Raw genomic sequence first — 19,930 nt, 5'->3', positions numbered from 1 at the left:
CCAAGTCATTAATGTACATCACCAACCAACTCTGCAGTATACCACAAGCATCCTTCAACCAGTCCCCTCTGCCTTCCATCATCAAGCCAATCTTGGATCCAATTCACCAGCACGCATTGGATCCCACATGGCTGAGCCTTCTGGACCAGCCTACCATGCATGACTTTCTCAAGTGCCTTCTTAAAGTTCATATTTACAATGTCCACCACCTTGCCTTTGTTATTTGTTACTATTTAAAAAGCTCAATCAACTTAGTAAGACAGGATTCCACTGCACAAACCAGTGCTGGGTTTTTTTTTCAAATGTATACAAATCCCATCCAAGGCTATCCTTGGGATTTACTTAGTTTCCCTACCACTAACACAGGCTCATGGGCCAATTATTATGTCTTATCTCAATTGCCCTTCTAAAATAAAGGAACAAGTGTAGCCATCTTCCAATCCTCATCTCCTCTATAGTGAATGAAGAGGCAAAAACTGGTCAAGGCCTCAGCTACTTCCTTCTTTGCTTCCCATAACAACATGGGATAAATCTTATTTAGCTCAGGGTACTTAGCAATCCTTACGCACTATAATATCGCCTTCTTATCTGCTCCAGATTATCCAAGTACCCCTTTCTCATTCCACACTTTCTCCCACATCCTCATCCTTGGCAAATACAGACAAGCTATCTTTGTAATTGACCTTGACCACATCTCCTAGCTCCACATAGTAGCTGTTTTCACACCACAGGTGAGCAGTAACCCTACTTTATTGTCCTGTTTAAATTCCCAGGAATTCAGGACCTTCCAGGCCTTTCATACCACAGTCCAAATTCCTGGGAATTTGCCCTCCTTGGCCACTGGGGGGGGGGGGGGGGTGTCACCCCCACCTTCCCCACCGATGACGCATTATGCACTTACATGAGTAAGAGAAAGTTCACCCCCGTCCATCCGTCGGTCGCTTGTCTGCTAACTCCTCCCCCCCCAACCCCCGCACTTCAGCATGTTGCAACGCTGCACAATGCTGGATGAATGGCCAACTTCATTTCCCATAATCCCTCACACAACTGGAACCACTCTGGGAAATCCAGCTGCATGAGGGAATTATGGTTAACAAGGACAGCCATCATCCTGCATTGTTGCTGTCGTGACCCACTGTTTCAGAAGGTAGGTATCTTTTAATTTTTAATCTACATGACAGCATGCAAGCGCTGACATCACGAAGCTTCCCCTGCTCAGCAATTTTCCTTTTCACATCACAGGGAGATTTCCCAGGAAAATTTCCTGGGAAATTCCCTGGGGCCATGGACTCGTTTAAAATTCGCATGCTGACCTTTTCACACCGAAGGTTCATGGGAGGGTTCCCTGGAAAATTTCCCAAGAATTTTCATCTTACACTGCACTGTAAAAAGACCTAGTGATACCCAAGTTCTTTATTTATATAGCACATTTTTCTCCAACTTGCATTGACCATTGCACAAACTAAGGCAATCAAAACTAGAACTATTTACAGAACAATGGTTTAAGACATTATAAATTGACAATTGAAATGAATAGTGCAATACTGTAGGAGGCTAGAAACATACAAAGGGTTTCAGATGTTAAAACACTCATAAAAGAAGGTAGTTTTAACCTGGATTTAAAGCAGTTTAATGGTCAAGGGAATGCTATTCCAGTTTGGGAGCCACAACCGAAGGCCCAGTCTCCCTTTTGTGTACTTACTGCTCCAGTAGCTGACCTCAGCTACTTGGGAACAGAGAAGGGCGCAAGCAGATCGAAGATATGGCAGGGGGTGGGGGGAGGAATCATCGAGGGTCTTGTATGTAAATAGCAGAAACTTGAAGCGGTACTGCCAACCACTCGTGGTGATATGGTCCCTCTCTTCGCACGTGTTGGGACCCTAGCCGCAGCATTCTGAACCAATTGAAGGCGGGTTAGGCAGGACTGGCTAATCACAGTGCATAAAGAGTTAGTGTTGCCCCTTCAAGGTCCCTTTTTGTCATCTCACTTTCATTTTCATCTCCCACGTACAGCACAGAAACGGGCCCTCTGTCCCAACTGTCCATGCCTGTTGAGATACCCAGCTACGCTAATCCCTTTCACCCACATTAAGTACGTATCCCTCTTCTCCTTTCTTATCCAGGTCCATGCCTTTGTGATTTTTAAATATTATAGTGGCATCTGTCTCCACAACTTTCTCTGGCAACTTGTTCCATATACAGGTACCTACCGCACCACATGGAAAAACTTGTCCCTCAGATGTTTAAATTTATCTGCCTTCATCATAAACCTGTGCCCTCTAGTTTTATACTACCCCACCACAGGAAAAAAAGACTGATTATCCATCCTATCTTTGACCCATATAATTTTATTAACCTCTAGAGGCCACAGGTTAGACCATGTTGCAGGAAGATTAAACCTAGCATATAGAACATCCCCTTACATCCAAAGCCCTCCAATGAAAGTAATATCTTGGGGACTATCCTGCTCACTTTCTAATGCTACCATATCCTTCTTATGCTGTGGTGATATGAATTGCAGAGAGTGGCTGACTAATGTTTTGAATAACTCCAACCTCAGCTGAATGCCTTCTTCACAACCTAATCCACCTTGGTGGCCATTTTAATGAAGCTATGAACTTACACTCAAGATACCTCTGCAGAGAAACACTCCCAAGATCCTATTTACTAAATAAATACAGAATCAGTGAAAGACAAATTTATATCATGGGATGCAATTAAAGCTTTCATTAGAGGGCAGATAATAAGTTATGTAACTAAGATGAAAAAGGACTACAATCGGGAAATAGAGCAGTTGGAAAGGAAGATAGTAAGTACAGAAAAGGAACTAGCAACAAGGGATGAAATAACAAAAAGAGAATTGGCAGACAAAAAAAAATACAAAACATTACAAACGTATAAGGTGGAGAAGATCATAATGAAAATAAAGCAAAAGTATTATGAACTAGGAGAAAAAAAAACACACAAAATATTAGCCTGGCAACTTAAAACAGAACAAGCTAAAAGAACTGTATTGGCATCAAGAAAAAAGGACAAACAAATTACATATAATCCAATGGAGATTAATGAGAACTTTAAGGAATTTTATGAACAATTATACCAAACTGAGAACTAGGGGAAAGATGATAAAATAGAAGAGTTTTTAGCTAAAATTGAACTGCCAAAATTGCAAGAGGAAAAAAAACAAAATGATAAAACCATTTGAAATAGAGCAAGTACAGGATATATTAAAAAAGCTGCTGAACAATAAAACGCCTGGAGTGGATGGATTCCCAATAGAATTCTATAAAACATATAAAGAGTTATTAATTCTCCCTCTCCTGGAAGTAATGAACCAGATAGAAGAAATGCAAAACTTGCCAGATTCATGTAAGACAGCAATAATTACAGTAATACCAAAGACGGGGAAGGATCCACTAACACCAGCATCATATAGACCAATATCTCTACTCAATTCAGATTATAAGATAATAGCAAAGTTATTAGCAAACAGATTGGCCGACTGTGTACCAAAATTAGTAAAACAAGATCAAACTGGATTTATTAAGAAAAGACGAACAGTAGATAATGTCTGTAAATTTATTAATCTAATTCATGCAGTTCAAGGAAATAAGAAGCCAACAGTGGCTGTTGCTTTAGACGCAGAAAAAGCCTTTGACAGAGTAGAATGGAATTATTTATTCAAAGTATTACAGAGGTTCAATCTACCAGAAAAATAAATTAATCAGATTAAAGCATTATATAATGGACCATTGGCGAAGGTAACAGTAAATGGATATGTATCGAACCAATTTAAATTAAGTAGGTCAACTAGGCAGGAATGTCCATTATCTCCTTCACTGTTTGCTTTAGCAATAGAAACATTGGCAGAACTGATAAGAACAGAAAATAAAATAAAAGGGATAAAAATAAAGGAGGTAAATAAAATCAGTTTATTTGCAGATGACATAATAGTATACTTAACAGAACCAGAAATATCAATAAAAGAACTAAATAAGAAATTGAAGGAATATGGAGAAATATTGGGGTACAAGATCAATGCAAATAAAAGTGAAGTGATGCCTATGAGTAATGTGGATTATACAGAATTTAAAAAGGAATCACCATTTAAATGGCAAACTAAGCAATCCGATACCTAGGTATTAGGTTAGATAATAATTTAAGCCACCTGTACAAATTAAATTATAAGCCACTAATAAAGAAATTGCAGGATGACTTAGAACATTGGAAAAATTACCGCTAACGTTGATAGGGAGGGTAAATTGCATTAAAATGAATGTCTTCCCAAGGATACAATACTTATTTCAATCGTTACCAATTCCCTTAACAGAGAAATTCTTTAATGAACTAAAGAGAATAAGAAGGAAATTTTTATGGAAAGGGGTGAAACCGAGGATAGCATTAGATAAATTAACAGAGAGGTACAACCAAGGTGGTTTGCAGTTACCAAACTTTAAAAATTATTATAGAGCAGCACAATTAAGGTATTTATCAGATTTTTATCAGACAAGGGAAAAACCAGATTGGACTAAGATAAAGCTAGATAAAATAGGGGAGAAGGTACCGGAACATATACTTTATAAGTGGGATGAAAAGCTGGTATGATATAAAAGCTCACCAGTATTGAATCATTTACTCAATATATGGAAGAAGACTCACTTAGAAAGGAAAAAAACAAATTACCAAATACCAAAATTATTATTGATGCAAAATCAGCTAATCCCTTTTACAATAAATAACCTTTCCTTAAGAGAATGGGAGAGAAAAGAAATTAAAAGAATAGAAAATAGTTTTTTGGGAAATAATTTATTAACATTTGAACAAATTAAGTACAAATATGGAATAATTCATGGTACAATGTTTGCAGACCATCAACTGAAAGCCTACTTAAAGGATAAATTGGGAAATAGACTGAGTTACCAGAAGGAAGCACCTTTGAATTTGTGATTACAGACACAGTGATAATTAAAAGATTTATTACGAACATGTACATCAAGCTGCAAGAGAAGGAAAATGATGAAATAAGCTATAAACCCAAATAAAAGTGGGAAAAAGATTTAAACATAAAGATAAAAAATGAAACATGGGAAAAGTTATGTTCTGGAACTATGAAGAATATAATAAACACAAGGTTACGCATGATACAGTATAATTGATTACACAGGTTATATATCATGCCCCAAAAATTAAATAAATGGGATCCAACATTATCAGATAGATGTTTTCATTGCAAGAAGGAAATGGGAACAACAGTACATGCAATTTGGGCATGTGAGAAAGTGGAAAAGTTTTGGGAAGATCTAAATCAGGTATTAAATAAAATCACAAAAAGCAACATACCAAAAAATCCAGAGATCTTTCTTCTAAGTAATACAAGAAGTAAAGGATTAGGCCTCAAACTGGATGAAGTACAAAAAAGATTTATTATGTTAGCCTTAGCTGTAGCAAAAAAATGTACAATGTCAACTTGGAAATCAGAAGTGAGCCTGAGAATACAGCAATGGTACATGGAAATGAATAAATGTATTCCATTGGAAAAAATAAAATATAATTTAAAAAATAAAGTCACATTGTTTGAACAAATTTGGGAACCGTACATGGAACATAACAGAGAGGGCTTGCCTCAGTCCTCCATGCCCTAAAATGATAAGAAAACAAAATGACTTGATCCAGTGTGTAAAAGTAGATGACACATTTTTCTTGTTTACTTTCAATGTGTGATGACATTGTTTAAGGGTTTTATTGTATTGTATATGTTGAGGGGGGGGGGGAAGGGAAGATGGGGGGGGAAAAAAAAGAGGAGAAAATGCCACTGTGCATATTTAAAAGGGAAATGTTTGTATGTATTTTGGTTGATGCGGTTCAGTGTGAAAAATTTAAAAAAATAATAAAAAAATCCTATTTACTATATATAAACTGTATATTGTACCGTTTACTGTAAAACATTCTCTATAATCCTCAAGAGATTCTCACGACGTCAGTTGTCTAAACATGCCATATGTTGCCTTTTTTAAATCCATTGTTATCCTAGATTCTCGCTATTTTTGCTTTGTTAGAACATGGTAAAATATTGAGATATTATAACTGCAAAACACCTTGACTGAATTGGTCACATTATTCAATTATTCACTCAACTGTAATCCTAATGTTAAAGTGAAAGTTAACAGATTTCAATTTCTATTTTACATTCTTTTAAAAATTAATTTCTTTTGCTGATTTAAATATAAATGGACATCATGAAGATCTTTCCAAGACTATATCGACCACCCTGAAAGAAATGTTCCAATGACAAAACAAATTGCAATTCCTCCATTTTACTATATGTAAAAAAATTATATTGTGCTTTACATTTAAAAAGCCATTAAGATCTTCAGCAAAACTTCTTCCTAACAGTTAAAACAGGCAAGTCAAATTCATAATTCATTCAAGATAACAGGTGGTATGCCTCAGCAAACACTCTCTTCTCTCCATTTTTCTTCATCACAAAATCTTGTAACAATTTTTTTTATTATGATGAATTCAGAGTAGTAATCTTTTTTTTACTCTGCTCTTACTCATTAGTATCCAATATTAAATGCACAAATACATTTGGTGGTATAGCAGTGACTATTAATAACTAACAATGCTGAACACAACAGTACTTGTCTCATAGCCACAGTACCACTATTTTTTTTTAAATTTGACAACTAGTAACAAATAAAATCTAGTTTTGAGATATTTTGAAGTAATTATTTACAATGCCACCCCAAGAAAGATGTTGAAAAACACACAAGATCACTATAGTAGCAGGAATAGGCCATTCAGTTCCTCAATCCTGCTTATTTAATATGATCATGGCTACTACATGCTGGCTTCAACTCCTCTTCTGCAGCAATGTCCCATAACCTTTAATTCATGTCCATTTATCAATAATCAAAACATTTAAAAGGTTTATTTTTTTGTAGAAATTCAAAGAAATAAATCATGGGTCTGACCAAATATTAAATACTCAAATATTCAAATGATCAAATATTACTGTATATTCCCATATTGACTTTGGTGCATTTATGCTTGTTGTATGATCTGAGAAAAATCTCCAGGATAAGCGATTCATAATGATTTGGCAAGAAAGCATGTAATGCTAACAGTGAAGATAGCAGAAATTCTACTAAAATTAGAAAAGGGGGAAAATCAGAATATAGCCAAACCCCACTATCCAGCATCTATGGGATTGCAGATGCTAGATATGCAAATATTCCAGTTGCCTGAGACTCAATCTTACAATGCCGAAATAATACACTACATCAAGAAGAAAGTTTAAAAGACAGTGCAAAATGTAAAGTAATTTGAAAAAAAAAACAAAAATTGGTATTGCAGTCCTTAAAGTCAACTTTAATCAGGTAATTCCCCAAACAAAATTTACTGGCACTCTAACAACATTGTGCTAACATCACAATCAACCCCCCGCCTCCCCAAGTTTACAGATAAAGCCTTACTAATATACTTAATACCAATAAAGATAGATTTACTCAGCAGGGATAGGGAGACACTTTGGGAGAGTTGCCCCAGTGACGAGAGCCACTAGCCACCTCTTCATTCTGGGTGATACCATTTTATTCAAACAGCTCCTACAGGCAGGTCACGATCATAGCACTCCGCTGTTTTAACATTTTCCCATCTTCACCAAGGATTTGTGTTACTTCAGAGAATATTTACTTTTACAATTTTAAACTTTTATTTAAAATTTTCATTTATTCTTATTTATTTTTAAAATTTGATTTATTGTCTTTTTTTTCCAGTTGCTTGAATTCCAAATAATGGGGATTTTACTGTTCATTGTGAGGGAATATTTCAGTGTTGGTAATGCAAGCAAAGATACTGATGACCAGAGAACTAAATTATCTGATCTTGATACAATTTTTTTATTAAATTTGTGGTTTGAACAAAATGCCAGTGAAACTGTATGTGTTTTTGGTCCATATTGTGTGAAGAGGCCAAACTTTGTCAGGAGTGGGAGTTAGTAAACCTTTAGTTTACAACTAGATAATTGCAGATTTAGATTGCATTCTATCCATGAGAATCTAAGAAACCATGTTTTAATGAAGTCATATTTATGAATGTTAACAAGACCAATAAATAAGTTAATCTGGTTTCAGAATATACTTTTCCTTACACATCACACAAAAGCAGCACTGTCAAACATTTCAGCAGGAACAATTTTTTTTATTATGGGGAATTCAGAGCAGTAATTTTTTTTACTCTGCTCTTACTCATTAGTATCCAAAATTAAATGCACAAATACATTTGGTGGTATAGCAGTGACTATTAATGATTGATATTTACATTGAAGTTACTGCTGTAACTCCAGATGGTGATATAAAATGTATAATTTTGCAACTCATATGATAGGTGCTATAATTCAAGTCCTGTGACAAAAATAAATAATTTGTTGTGCAGTATTTAGTGACCTGTCAATACAGAAGGAACTAAAACGAATCACAAATCATGCCCACCTGATCTGATATTTGGGGAAATTACCCAAATAAAGGAAGAAAAATTGATACCCTTTGGTATGCCCAGCTTACACATCGTAAACCACCAGCGTCCTGGTCTCACTCATGTCCCTCTGTTTACATCCGTTCCCATGCACGGGCCATCACACGGACTCCGTCTCTATTCCTTTCTCCTCCCCTCTTCACAACTCAGAACTTTTTCGAGTTCTGAAGAAGGATCATCTGAAATATTAACCGTTTCTCCCTCGAGGGCACCATGGGGCTCGCCGGCGGCCTAGGTCGTGGGGGCGAGGACTGGGTGTGCCGGGACACCCCCCTCGTCCACTGGTCCTGCCTGGCGCGGTAGCCGGCAGTTGGCCGCAAGGCCAACGATGTGTGAGCCGGTGGGGGGGGCTGGCGGTCCGCAGTCGTCCCCGAAGCCCACTCTGACAAGAGCTGACAGCGGAACAAAGTGGCCGGTCGTCATGGCGGGGAGTCGAGGCCGCACACTCACCCTCCGGAGGTTGGACGCTCTTCTTCCGCCACCTCTCGGATTCGAAAGCCAGTGCCACGACTGGCGTTTGAACCATCCTCGACTGACGTGGCAGAAGGCGGCGACGTGATGACGCAGTGCGTAACCGGGGTAACCTCGCGAAGAGCCACGGTGGCGTTCACATTCACGCCCGTCTCCTTCATTGAGGCCCTTGCAAAATGGGGTTAACCGGGCAGTTTGCATCATCCTACCTCAGAGGGAGTGAGGGAGCCCAGTAATCCTCACCAAGGTCGCGTCCTCCTGCGGCTTGAAACCCAAAATTGCCAACCCGGTTGAGCCGGGGACGTCATCACTTACGCGCTGGCGTCACAGGGAGGACCCCCCTACCCACCCGGTGAAGTGCCTGCAAGATCAGGAGGGGACAGAGAGGGTCGCTGCCGCGGACTGGAAGGAGGGGGAAGGTAAAGTCGCTGCTGTAGGACGGGGGGGAGTTGCCACAATCAAAGGAAGAGGGGTCGCTACCTCGGGGAAGGGGCGAGGAGTAATTTGCTGCAGGGTACGGGGACTGACAGCCGGTAGGGGGGAGGGGTTTGTGTGTACGTCAACTTACCGCGTCATTGCAGGGATGGGATCACCCCCTTTAATTGCCAGGTTGGCGATTTACTGGGGCTGTCCCTCTCAGCTTAAAAGGTGCTGGAGGCACCTTAACCCCACGAATCACACCTGGCACCCAGGTGCTGCAGCTTAAAAGCACCTACTGTTGCATCAAAGGTATGAGTAAAAAGCAGGCAGGCATCTGAATAAAGCCTGGGAGAGAAAGGGAGAAGAATGGGAGGGGGAGGACTAAGTATATCCAACTAAAGGCATTAATTGGATATGACAAGAGGGAAGGTGAGGATTGATTTTGGCTGTGTGAAAGAAGTTAGAGGGAAAAGGGGAGAAAGACAGAATGAGAGGAAAGGAGACAATGGTCAAATATGAGAAAGGAATATTAAGAGCCCAGAGGACCCCAAAACGCAGGGGTGCAACAGAAATTCACCAAGACAAATAGTTACTTAAACAAAAGTTGCTTTTAATTATCTTTAAATATGAAAACAGCATCAAACTTTAACTTATCACTATTAACTTAACCCCCTTCTAATTCTAAGTGCACGTGTATGTAATGTGTCTTCAAAAAATTGATTCACAGTCCAATCTCACTTCTCCAAGTTCACCAGTATCAGGCAATTCTTATACAGTGCACAGAATTTAGCATGTATGAATTTCACCAGGCTTAGGTACTTGGAAGGTAAATTGTTACCACTCAGGAAGAGATTTGTTGCTCATTGGACATCCACAACTGATTCCTTCTGATCAGCCACTTCAGTGTCTTGCTGAAGAAACTTACCACATCAAGGTTTTCCAGATGATAACCTTTTTCTTTCAGGTCATCACAGAGTTCTGTTTTGTTTCCCTTATTTCAATTTTTGTGTATCTGTACCTTGTACAATGTATATGACAAATATTATCATTATTTATAGTTTACAAGACAAGGAAGCATGGTTATAATTTCCCTGTCCCTAATAATCTCCCTTGGTGCTGCAACAATGTACCATTTATTTCATCATATAAGTTGACCGGCAGATAGATCGACCTCTCCCATCCACCCCCCCCCCCACTTTTTTTAAGCCTCATTTTAATGGTTTTATGTTATGACCGGCGTACAAGTCGACCCTCATTTTTCGGGCTGTCCAGCCTCCCAGGAACAACCCAAAATATTTTAAAACACCCCAATCGCAAGTAACAAAGCTGTAAAGTAAGTAAGTGGAAAAAAAACTTCAGCCTACCGTGCAGGAGCATCAATGGCCCACAGAGCTGGAATGGCGTCATTGTGCTCCCAGCGGCAGCAGAAACCTTGGAGACAGCCCACAGAACTGGAGTGGCGACATCATACTCCCGGCAGGAGCAGGAACCGACAGTGACCTGGTCCCAGGTAGGAATGGTTAGGCGGCGCCCAGCAATGGGAAGGTGCTTCCAGTACAGACCTGTATGCCGAATCAACATAAATCTGTTTTCTTTCAGTGAAATTAAGGTCTCAAAATTATATCTGGCATATAAATCGACCCCCCCCCCCACAACACTTGAGAAATTTTTTAATGGTTTCACGACTCGACTTATACGCCAAAATATACAGTAGCTTTAATCCAAAGTATTTAAAATCAAGTGAAAATACCTCCCTGGGAAAGAGAAGCAAACTTTACTAAACTTTCTTCAGAATTAGGAACAGTTTAGACATACTTTTTTTTCCTGGACTGTGGGCATTGCCAAAGAAAGCTGAAAATATCAAGTGGCAAAGGGGAGGCTGCTGCAAAGTGAAAGGGTCAATGAAACAAATTAAGGAACCATAAATGGGAGTAGTAGAATCATTGTATGAAACTGTTGAGTTTAGGGTGACACGGTGGGCATAGCGGTTAGCGCAACGCTTTTACAGCATCAGCAATCGGGAATAGGGTTTGAATCCCGTGCTGTCTGTAAGGCATTTGTACGTTCTCCTTGTGTCTGTGTGGGTTTTCCTTGGGGACTCCAGTTTCCTCCCATCATTCGAAACGTTCCGGAGGTGTAGGTTAATTGGGTGTAAATTGGGCAGCACAGACTTGTGGGGTGAAATGGCCTGTTACTGTGCAGTATGTCTAAATTAAAATTAAATTAATTGCTTTGATTTTACAGACTGGAGCCTAGCATCGCCACTCAGTCCCCAGTACCCAAAGGATCCACAAGGATGGGCAAACTTGAACATTGTTTAGAGGATCTAGACAATAAGGCACTTCATGATGCCAAGGCACCAATTTGCCCAAGAGACAGTTGAGTAAGGTTTTATCTTTTTAAAATTGAAATTTAGAAGTATTCAAAAACTGTTCAGATGAAATTTTTAAAAATTTAAACTTAAATCCAAAATACTTCAAATTACATTTTCAGTAAACAAATAGTATTATAACCAGCTTATTCTTATTTCATTGAGGATGATGGCCTTCATTCCATTGATCCACAGAGCAAAGACATCTGTGTGTGTATTTAACGTGTACTTGATGTTGCACTCCAAGAAGTACACGATACTTCACAAATCAACCAACTAATTCCATTGGCATGAAACCACAACGATTGGAGCTGAGGAATTTGTTGCACCTTTTGTCCGCCTTCACAGCCGTTGAGTTCAGAGTAACTTCGTCTTTGTCTGCCTGTCCCACTGTTGAAGATTTGGTTAGATTATGCTTTGTCAGGGACCTCAACCTTAACCTGACCGTCATGGGTGACCCTACCAGGAGCAAAGCTCCAGATGGCATTACTCTCGGGAGAACATGACCACACAAGATTCTCCACCATGACAAGGTGCAATCCACAGAGAAGTATTCTTATTGATCATCCTTGTAGCTGTAGAATGGCAATGGAAATTAATGGAATTTCTGAAGTAGCTCTATATCTAAACAGCATGGATTTCCTACATGGATTAATTTCCCTGCAGGAAAGCAGAAGCTGGAAACTTCTAGGATAGGATGAGTAAATGCTGACGTTCAGAACAAACTAAATATTTTTTTTAAATCAACATATTTTTGTAAGCCTCAACAAAGTCTTTAATGTAACCTTGGTTGTTGACTTCCTAATAAAATGCAAGGCTTTAAAATACATCAGACCTTTGATCTAAAGCAGCCATTCTCACTGGGGAATGGAGACTGACATGATAAAATATTTTGTAATTTTTTTTTATGTGGTCAGTCGGAGAGAAGTATGGAAGAAACCAACTAAACTTGGTTGCTTCACAGGGAAGGGAATCCATACACTTTGAGCAGAGTCCTAAGAGAACCACAGCCAAAAAAAAGGCCAAAATCAGAATTTATTGTCATGAACATTTTACGAAATTTGTTTTTGGTGCACCATTCAGCCAAGTTTTTAATGTCCATCCTGTATATTGACTCAACCCCATCCTTTATACAACCCACAGCCATGATACCAACGGCAAATTTATAGATGGTGTTATTGTCGTACCGAGCTACACAATCATAGGTGTAAAGTGAGTAGAGCAGGGCGCTAAGAACACAGCCCTGTGGTGCTCCGGAATTGATGGAGATTGTGTGTCGTCCTCCTCCAGTGTGCCTGAGCCTTTGCAAGCCCTACCAGTGATCGTGCGGTCTCAGGTCTGCCACAATAATAGTGATCGTGGTCATGTATGGGCATGGGATTGCAAAAGGGAAATAGGAGTATTCGTTGCTATTTCTTTTCCGTCTCTTCACCACCTCCATCCCCTTTTTTTCCATTACTGTTTTTTAAGTTTTCTATTTTAATCTCAATATATGACCATGCACTTAAGACATGAAGTACCCCAACAATCCCCACAAGGAATAACCCTTTAACCCCAAATGAACCTCCCCTCCTTGGATTGCCCCTTGTCCCTTCACGGCAACCACAACTCCCCTTTCCATTTGGTTTGTGAACTTACTCGCAAGTGTCAACCGATTTCGCAGTGTCCATTATTCTCACCCCCCCAGCCCTCCCCGCCAGAGAACACTATTTTCCTATACTTATAAGAAAGCTCTCTTTTTTTTCCCCTTCTTCCCCTTCTCTTATCCATCTTTAAATCTTTATATATACATTATTTTTACTTTGTATTTTTGTATATTTTCTTGCCGGTCTTCCTTCTTGTCACTCCTCCTCCTCTCTTCTGTCCTCCAAATGTACAGCAAATTCTTGGGCTTTCTTTGAGTCCGAGAACAGTCTATTCCGCTTCCCAGGAATAAATACTTTGAGTACTGCTGGATGTCTTAATATAAAGTTATAACTTTTCTTCCATAAGACTGTTTTTGCCATGTTGAATTCCTTCCTCTTCTTTAAAAGTTCGAAGCTTGTGTCCAGGTAAAAAAATATTTTTTGTCCCATTGGCTTATTGTCTTCTATAACCTTCTTTCTTGCCTGCTCCAGTATGTTCTCTCTTGTCATATATCTTAGAAGTTTTACCAATATGGATCTCGGTTTTTGATGTGGTGGCGGTTTTGGTACTAGTGCTCTATGCGCCCTTTCAATTTCTATTTCTTCATGTGAATCTGTCGTTCCCAACACCTTCAGGATCCATCCTTTTATAAATTCCTTCATATCTGACCCTTCTTTGCCTTCTTTCAGGCCCACTATTTTTATGTTGTTTTGCCTACTGTAGTTTTCCAAAATGTCAATTTTTTTGTGACAATAAATCTTGTGTCTCTAATTTTTTCTTTGCTCTCTTCCAACTTCCCTCTTAAATCATTTATCTCCATTTCTACAGCAGCTTCTCATTCCTCCACATTTTCTACTCTTTTCCCTATTTCAGTCATGACCAACTCTAAGCTTTGGATTCTGTCTTCAGTTCTTTTCATTTTTCTTTTGATTGAACTAAATTCTAATGATAGCCATTCTTTTAATGATCTAATTTGTTCTTTGAAAAAGGCTTTATTTAAACTTTGTCCTTTTATTTTACCTTCTTTCCTTTGAAATTCTTGGTCTTCTCTTTTCTGTATCTGTGTGTCTTCATCCTTCTCTGGTGAGCTGTTTCTATATTCTTGCTGGGATTCCAGCTGGTGTGTCTCCCGCTGCTGGGCCCCCTGCTGCAGGCCGACCCACTGCTGGACCTCCTGCCACAGGTAGTCCCCCTGCCGGTCGCCCCGTTGCCGCTCATCCTCTTCCCGCCCTTCATTCTCTTTCTCACCACTCTTCTTCTTTCTTGTTTGCTTCCCCCAGCCGAACGCCCCGGTCCTGGGCGACTCTCAGCTGGCCGCTCCGCAGCTGAGTCTACCTCTCGCCGGCGTTAACCTTTTCCTTTACTTGCGCATGCGCAACATCTGCTCCGATGTTCAGGTAAGGCCTAGAAGAGTAATCTCAATCGGTTAACATCAGGTAAGGCCTTCTTCTTTCTTCTCCAGTGATTTTCCTTCTTCCCTTTTCTCTTCCTGTATTTTATGTTTATTGAGCTCTGTTTTTTCAAACTTTTTTCTTTTCTCTGGAGAGGGCTGGTTCCACTCAACCAGCCACTACTCCGTCATGTGACTCCTTCCACCTGAGGATCTTATTGTTCTTGATTTTGCCCCTTTGCTTATTATTAAATATGAATGCGACCACTCGCTGATCTGTGAGGAGTGTGAATCTTTTTCCAGCGAGGTAGTGCCTCCAGTGGTGTACAGCCTCCATGGTGGCCTAGGCCTCCTTCTCAATGGAGGAATAGGAATGGAGAATTTCAGGGCCCTGGAGATGTGTGAGAAGAAGGCAACAGGTCTGCCCGCTTGGGCAAAGTCAGACGCGTCGCTATCCGATTGGAAAGGTGTGGACTCATCTATGGAATGCATGGTTGCCTTGGCAATGTCGTCTTTGATACGGTTGAATGTAGATTGGGCCTTTATTGGCAGGGAAAACGTAATGGCTTTGACAAATGGGCGAATCTTGTCCACATAGTTGTCTGCATTGAGTGTAATATGAGAAGAACCCAAGGCATCTCTTTAGTGCTTTGAAGGTATGTGGGAGGGGTAGCTCCAGCAGCAGACACATGCGATCAGGGTTGGGACCAAAGATGCTGTTCTTGACCACACAGCCAAGGATGGTTAGTTGTGCTGTCTGGAATACATTTTTGCCCTTGTTCAGGCATTTTTCTGCTTGGAGAAACTTATGGAGATTTGCATTGTGATCTTGCAGGTCATTATCTAGGTATGGGAAAGTGGCCTGCAGATGATAGTGGACCAGCATGCAGTCCATCTCCTGCTGGAAAACGGAGAGCCCATTTGTGATGCCCAAGGGATCCATAGTAGAGGCAGCCATCCACCTCGAATACCATATACTTGCGGTCCCCTGGGCCAATCAGGAGCTGGTGATACATCCATTTCAGGTCAATCATAAAGAATACCTGATATTGTGTGATCTGGTTGACCATATTGGATATGCGGGGAAGGGGATGCGTGTCGAGCTACGTGTATCAGTTGACAGTTTGGCTGTAGACTATGACCATCCTATATTTGTTCCTGTTCTTGACTGCAACCACCTGGGCCCTCCAAGAACTATTGCTGACCTTGATGCTGCCCTTGCCCAACAAGCGCTGAACCTCTGACAATGAACGCCTTGTCTGCTGCACTGTACCGTCTACTCCTGGTGGCCACCGGCTTGCAGTCAGGGGTGAGGTTAGTGAACAGTTGGGGAGATGGTGTTCGACCTCGAGGGGGGTGGAGGACTATCTGTGAATTGTTTGCTGCAAACAATAAGGGAGGGGGATGGGGCCCATTGAATTTTCAATGTCACTTTCTGAAGTTGGCACTGGAAGTCCAGCCCTGGTAGCAAGGGGGCACAGAGTTGTGGCATGATGAATAGCCTGGAATGCTTGTAAACTATGCCTCCAACAGTCAGGGTCACTACACAGGACCCATGGATGGCTACTGTGTGTGATTAGGGTGTGAGTGATATCTCGTGTTTAATGGGTTGTACTTTAAGGGATAGGTGCTTAGCGGTATTGGGTTGGATAAAACTTTCTGTATAGCTGCTATCAAATAATCAGTTGGTAATGTGCCCGTTTACCTGGATATCCATCATAGACCTGGCGAGTTCTTGTGGTGCCTCTTGGTTCAGGGTGATGGAGGCTGGTATAGACTCGATGTCTGAGTCCGATGGGTGCTCATGATCCCAAAATGGCCACCCTTGTTGTTCCTTTGTGGTGTCATATGTGTGGGAAGATGGTATTTGCATCGTGGTCCAAAATGGCAGACCCCATGACTCATACATGGTGACTATAGATTGTAGAGGAGATGGTGCTGATCAAGCTGTCCAGAGTGGTGAATGCCTGCACACGGCGCTGCTAGGTTTCACAGACAGTTTGGACTGGCAAACCTTGGCATAATGCCCCTTTTTCCTGCACCTAGCATATACCGTATCCTTGGTAGGGCAGTATTTCCTCGGGTGCTTACCCTGCCCACAGAAGTAGCAATTGAGGAGATCACCCACAATGATGGCCAAGGTCAGCCATTATGGGAGTGGGACGGTGTGGCTCACAGCGCAGGACAGTCCCCATCCCAGGATAGCAGTGCCTGTGGAAACCAAGTGGTAGCCAAGTACTCATCTGAATTTTGGAGAGCCACCTCCTGTGTCTCTGCCAGCTCAACCGCCCTCTGTAGATCAAGTACCTTTTGTTCCAGGAGACTTTGTCTTATGTTCCCAGAGGGGATACCGGCCACACAAGCATCCTGGGTGAGGTCCTCAGCATTCTGGGTGGCCGTCACAGCCTTACAGTCACATGCTCTGTATAGGTTCCAGCAGGCTGCAAGTTCTTGGTGCTTGATTCTGTGGTTCATGGCTTTCTGGTGGCCAGGAGGTGCCTGGTGTAGTCTTCATTTACCCTCTTACAATGCTGGGCCTTCAGGATCTCCATAGCTGTCGGGTATGAGCTGGCATCACTAATCATCGGGAATACTTGTGGCGCACCTCGTGAGAAGAGTAATCTCAGTCAGTTAACATCAGTGGTGATAACATCTGCAGCTGCCGCCGCCAGGATGTCTTCAAAACAATGTCGTTAGAGTTCGAACGTGTTTGGGGCATCCAGCGATCAAGGGTAGATGTTCAGCTTCTCAGGTTTCAGGTACTGTTTCATGCTTCTTTTTGAAAAATATAGTTAATAAAATTGATGCACCATTAATAATCACAAAAGACTGGAGTTGTGAAACTATCAGGCTTTTATTAACTGGAGACTGGAACAGCCATCATCCTCATTGACCAATCAAGGCAGAGTGGAATGGGGAGCATGCAATGGGCTATGGGTAGGATCAGTCTCAGGAGGCTTGTCCAGCTGACAGGAGCCAATCATGGCATAACAATGGTTTACCACATACACACTCCCAATTCCCTGTGGTGGGGGGAGGGGAGACTATCTGCAACCACTGATCTATCATAGTACTATGGCTCAGCTTTAAGTGCAATGCCCACCTTCCCCTCAACACTTCCAGCGATGTTCACAGTAGCGACCTGGCGTGGAGCGAGGTCGGGTTTGGATCACGATGCAAAAAGGAGTTGTGCATTGATGTTATATATAGTGCTGATCTGAGCATATAACCCAGGGGTGACCAACCTTTTAAATGGCCTATTACCCTGCTATATGTCTAAATTAAATATTAAAAGTTTGGCCACCCCTGGTATTAATGGATAGCTGGAGTGAAACTTTGATTGAAAGGTGATTTTATTTCCAAATAAGTTTCAGACAGGGAGGTCACGTGACCACTCATAATATTCTTGACAGGCAGGGAGGCCATGTTTTCTCCATAACCCACGTATAACAACAATTTATACCTTTTTGAGCAGAGAATGACCATGGGAAATTCTTGCACCATCTGTGTTCCCTGGTAATCATCCACTTCTGTTCTTTCCCTCCCTGAGGCAAGACCACCTCTTTAAATGCACTATCTTCATACAGTACATGCACACAAAGGATGAGAGGAAATTTATGCTCTACTCCCAGAGACATCCATATAATCAATTATGATTGATTTCAATTTGTTATGAGTCACACAGTCTCCTTTGTCTGTAACAAAATATAATTTTAAACAATTTCCTGTTCATTATATTGAACCCTACAATTAGTTGGATTTTTGGCAATAGCAACTGAGCAAATGCAATTAGTACATTGTTCCATTGTATTTCAGCTGATGAATGGATGGCAAAAACCCCTTAAATATGACTTGCATGTAAACAAACTAATGTTGATGTGGCACCACTAACCACAAATTGGGATTAATGAAGTGTGAGCTTTAACTGCTTTTCATCTCCTTTCATGCTGTATTGAAATCCAAATCCATTGCTTCAATTTTGCTCAATAGCTTGCATTGAAGAAAACACCTTTCACAAAGAAAAAATAACCCATAGCTCTTAACAGAAATGTAATTAGAAACAAATAAACATTGAAACAAAGGAGGAAGTATTTTCTGGATGTTTAAAGTGTTTGCAATGATGCACTTTAATGTGGGTGAGGGGGGCTTAAGATCTGGTGTGCCAATAGTGATGTAATGTGATGAGAAATTCAGATGAGACCAGATGTGTAGAGAATTTATAATTCTGGGCTCATAGGACTGGAAGGGTTACCCAGCATTACAGAGTAGTGAATCTGCGAAGGGATTGGAGCACAGGATTGGAAACATTTGGAGTTGGGGAATCAATGTTGTTCAACAAAGATAAGGGAAGTTGAATGTGGTATGTTATATGGTATCACAGCGAAATAGCGAGTGGCTTAGCAGCTGAAGGACTCTGTAGGAGGGTGACCACAGCAGCATATCAGCAAGGGCTTCAGTCGCTGAAGGACCCACACAGGCTGCAGGCAATCAGCGACTCATAGAACTGGGATTTGTGAGGGTGCTGTGGACAAGAAGGACTCCTGAAAGGCCTCCTGATTATGCAAAAGCTTTGGAACTGAAGCTTGGGGTGCCGATGGATCTGAACAGTGGTCTGTGCGGTTACAGAGGCTGTAGGAGCGCTGGAGACAAATCCACAAACAATCTCTGAAGGGACTCTTTTGCTTCTCTTTTTTACTGTAAGGAGTGCTGGTCATTACTAATGGTGGCTCTTTGTCTACGTTAAGGCAGGCAGAAATTTTATGTAATACATTTTTTTGTATTATTACAGGATAATAAATTAATCTTGAAAATATAAGCAACAACATTTACCTGAGATAAACTTTCTGGAGAGCAGAATGTAGATGGACAGGACGGTTAAATGACACAAAAGCGGATTTTGTAAGCAGTGGAAGGACTAATTCCAGAACATCATGGGTCTGATGTCTTGAAGTGGATAAACTCAACTTTCTCCAAACTGGAATTAACTAAAATTTGCTCAATGATAGTCCGATTGAGAACAAAAGAACACAATTAGAAGCAGGAGGAACCAACAGACTGCCTCATTTCTACTCCATCATTTAATATAATCATATTATTAAATGATATAATAAATCTGA

General features: G+C 40.8%; 1 protein-coding gene and 1 long non-coding RNA gene across 13 annotated transcripts in view; one reads left to right on the top strand and one right to left on the bottom strand.

Annotated features, from left to right (window-relative positions):
* Positions 1 to 10,983, bottom strand: part of gnpnat1 (glucosamine-phosphate N-acetyltransferase 1) — a 19,638-nt gene extending 8,655 nt beyond the window's left edge. For 2 of the 8 annotated variants that reach the window (XM_069917013.1, XM_069917014.1), the window contains exon 1: positions 8,986 to 9,185. In XM_069917013.1, coding sequence (XP_069773114.1) covers positions 8,986 to 9,167 — 182 coding nt within the window. In that variant the 5' untranslated portion in view covers positions 9,168 to 9,185. Of the gene's footprint in view, positions 1 to 5,340; positions 5,414 to 8,492; positions 8,950 to 8,985; positions 9,186 to 9,215; positions 9,306 to 10,790 lie in introns of those variants that run through there. The other 6 variants (XR_011351366.1, XM_069917017.1, XM_069917016.1 and 3 more) reach the window with 6 other exon arrangements.
* LOC138753695 (uncharacterized) lies at positions 9,104 to 19,930 on the top strand. 5 transcript variants are annotated; one of them, XR_011351372.1, is made up of 5 exons: positions 9,104 to 9,425; positions 11,671 to 11,804; positions 11,993 to 12,330; positions 14,704 to 14,820; positions 19,603 to 19,930. It is a non-coding gene; the product is annotated as an uncharacterized lncRNA (long non-coding RNA). The 5 variants fall into 5 exon arrangements; XR_011351370.1 differs by having other exon boundaries at positions 11,671 to 11,809; XR_011351371.1 differs by having other exon boundaries at positions 11,671 to 11,809; positions 11,963 to 12,330.

This window comes from Narcine bancroftii, chromosome 2 (assembly GCF_036971445.1).
Source record: "Narcine bancroftii isolate sNarBan1 chromosome 2, sNarBan1.hap1, whole genome shotgun sequence".
NCBI lineage: Eukaryota > Metazoa > Chordata > Chondrichthyes > Torpediniformes > Narcinidae > Narcine > Narcine bancroftii.
This window is presented reverse-complemented; position numbering and strand designations above follow the sequence as displayed.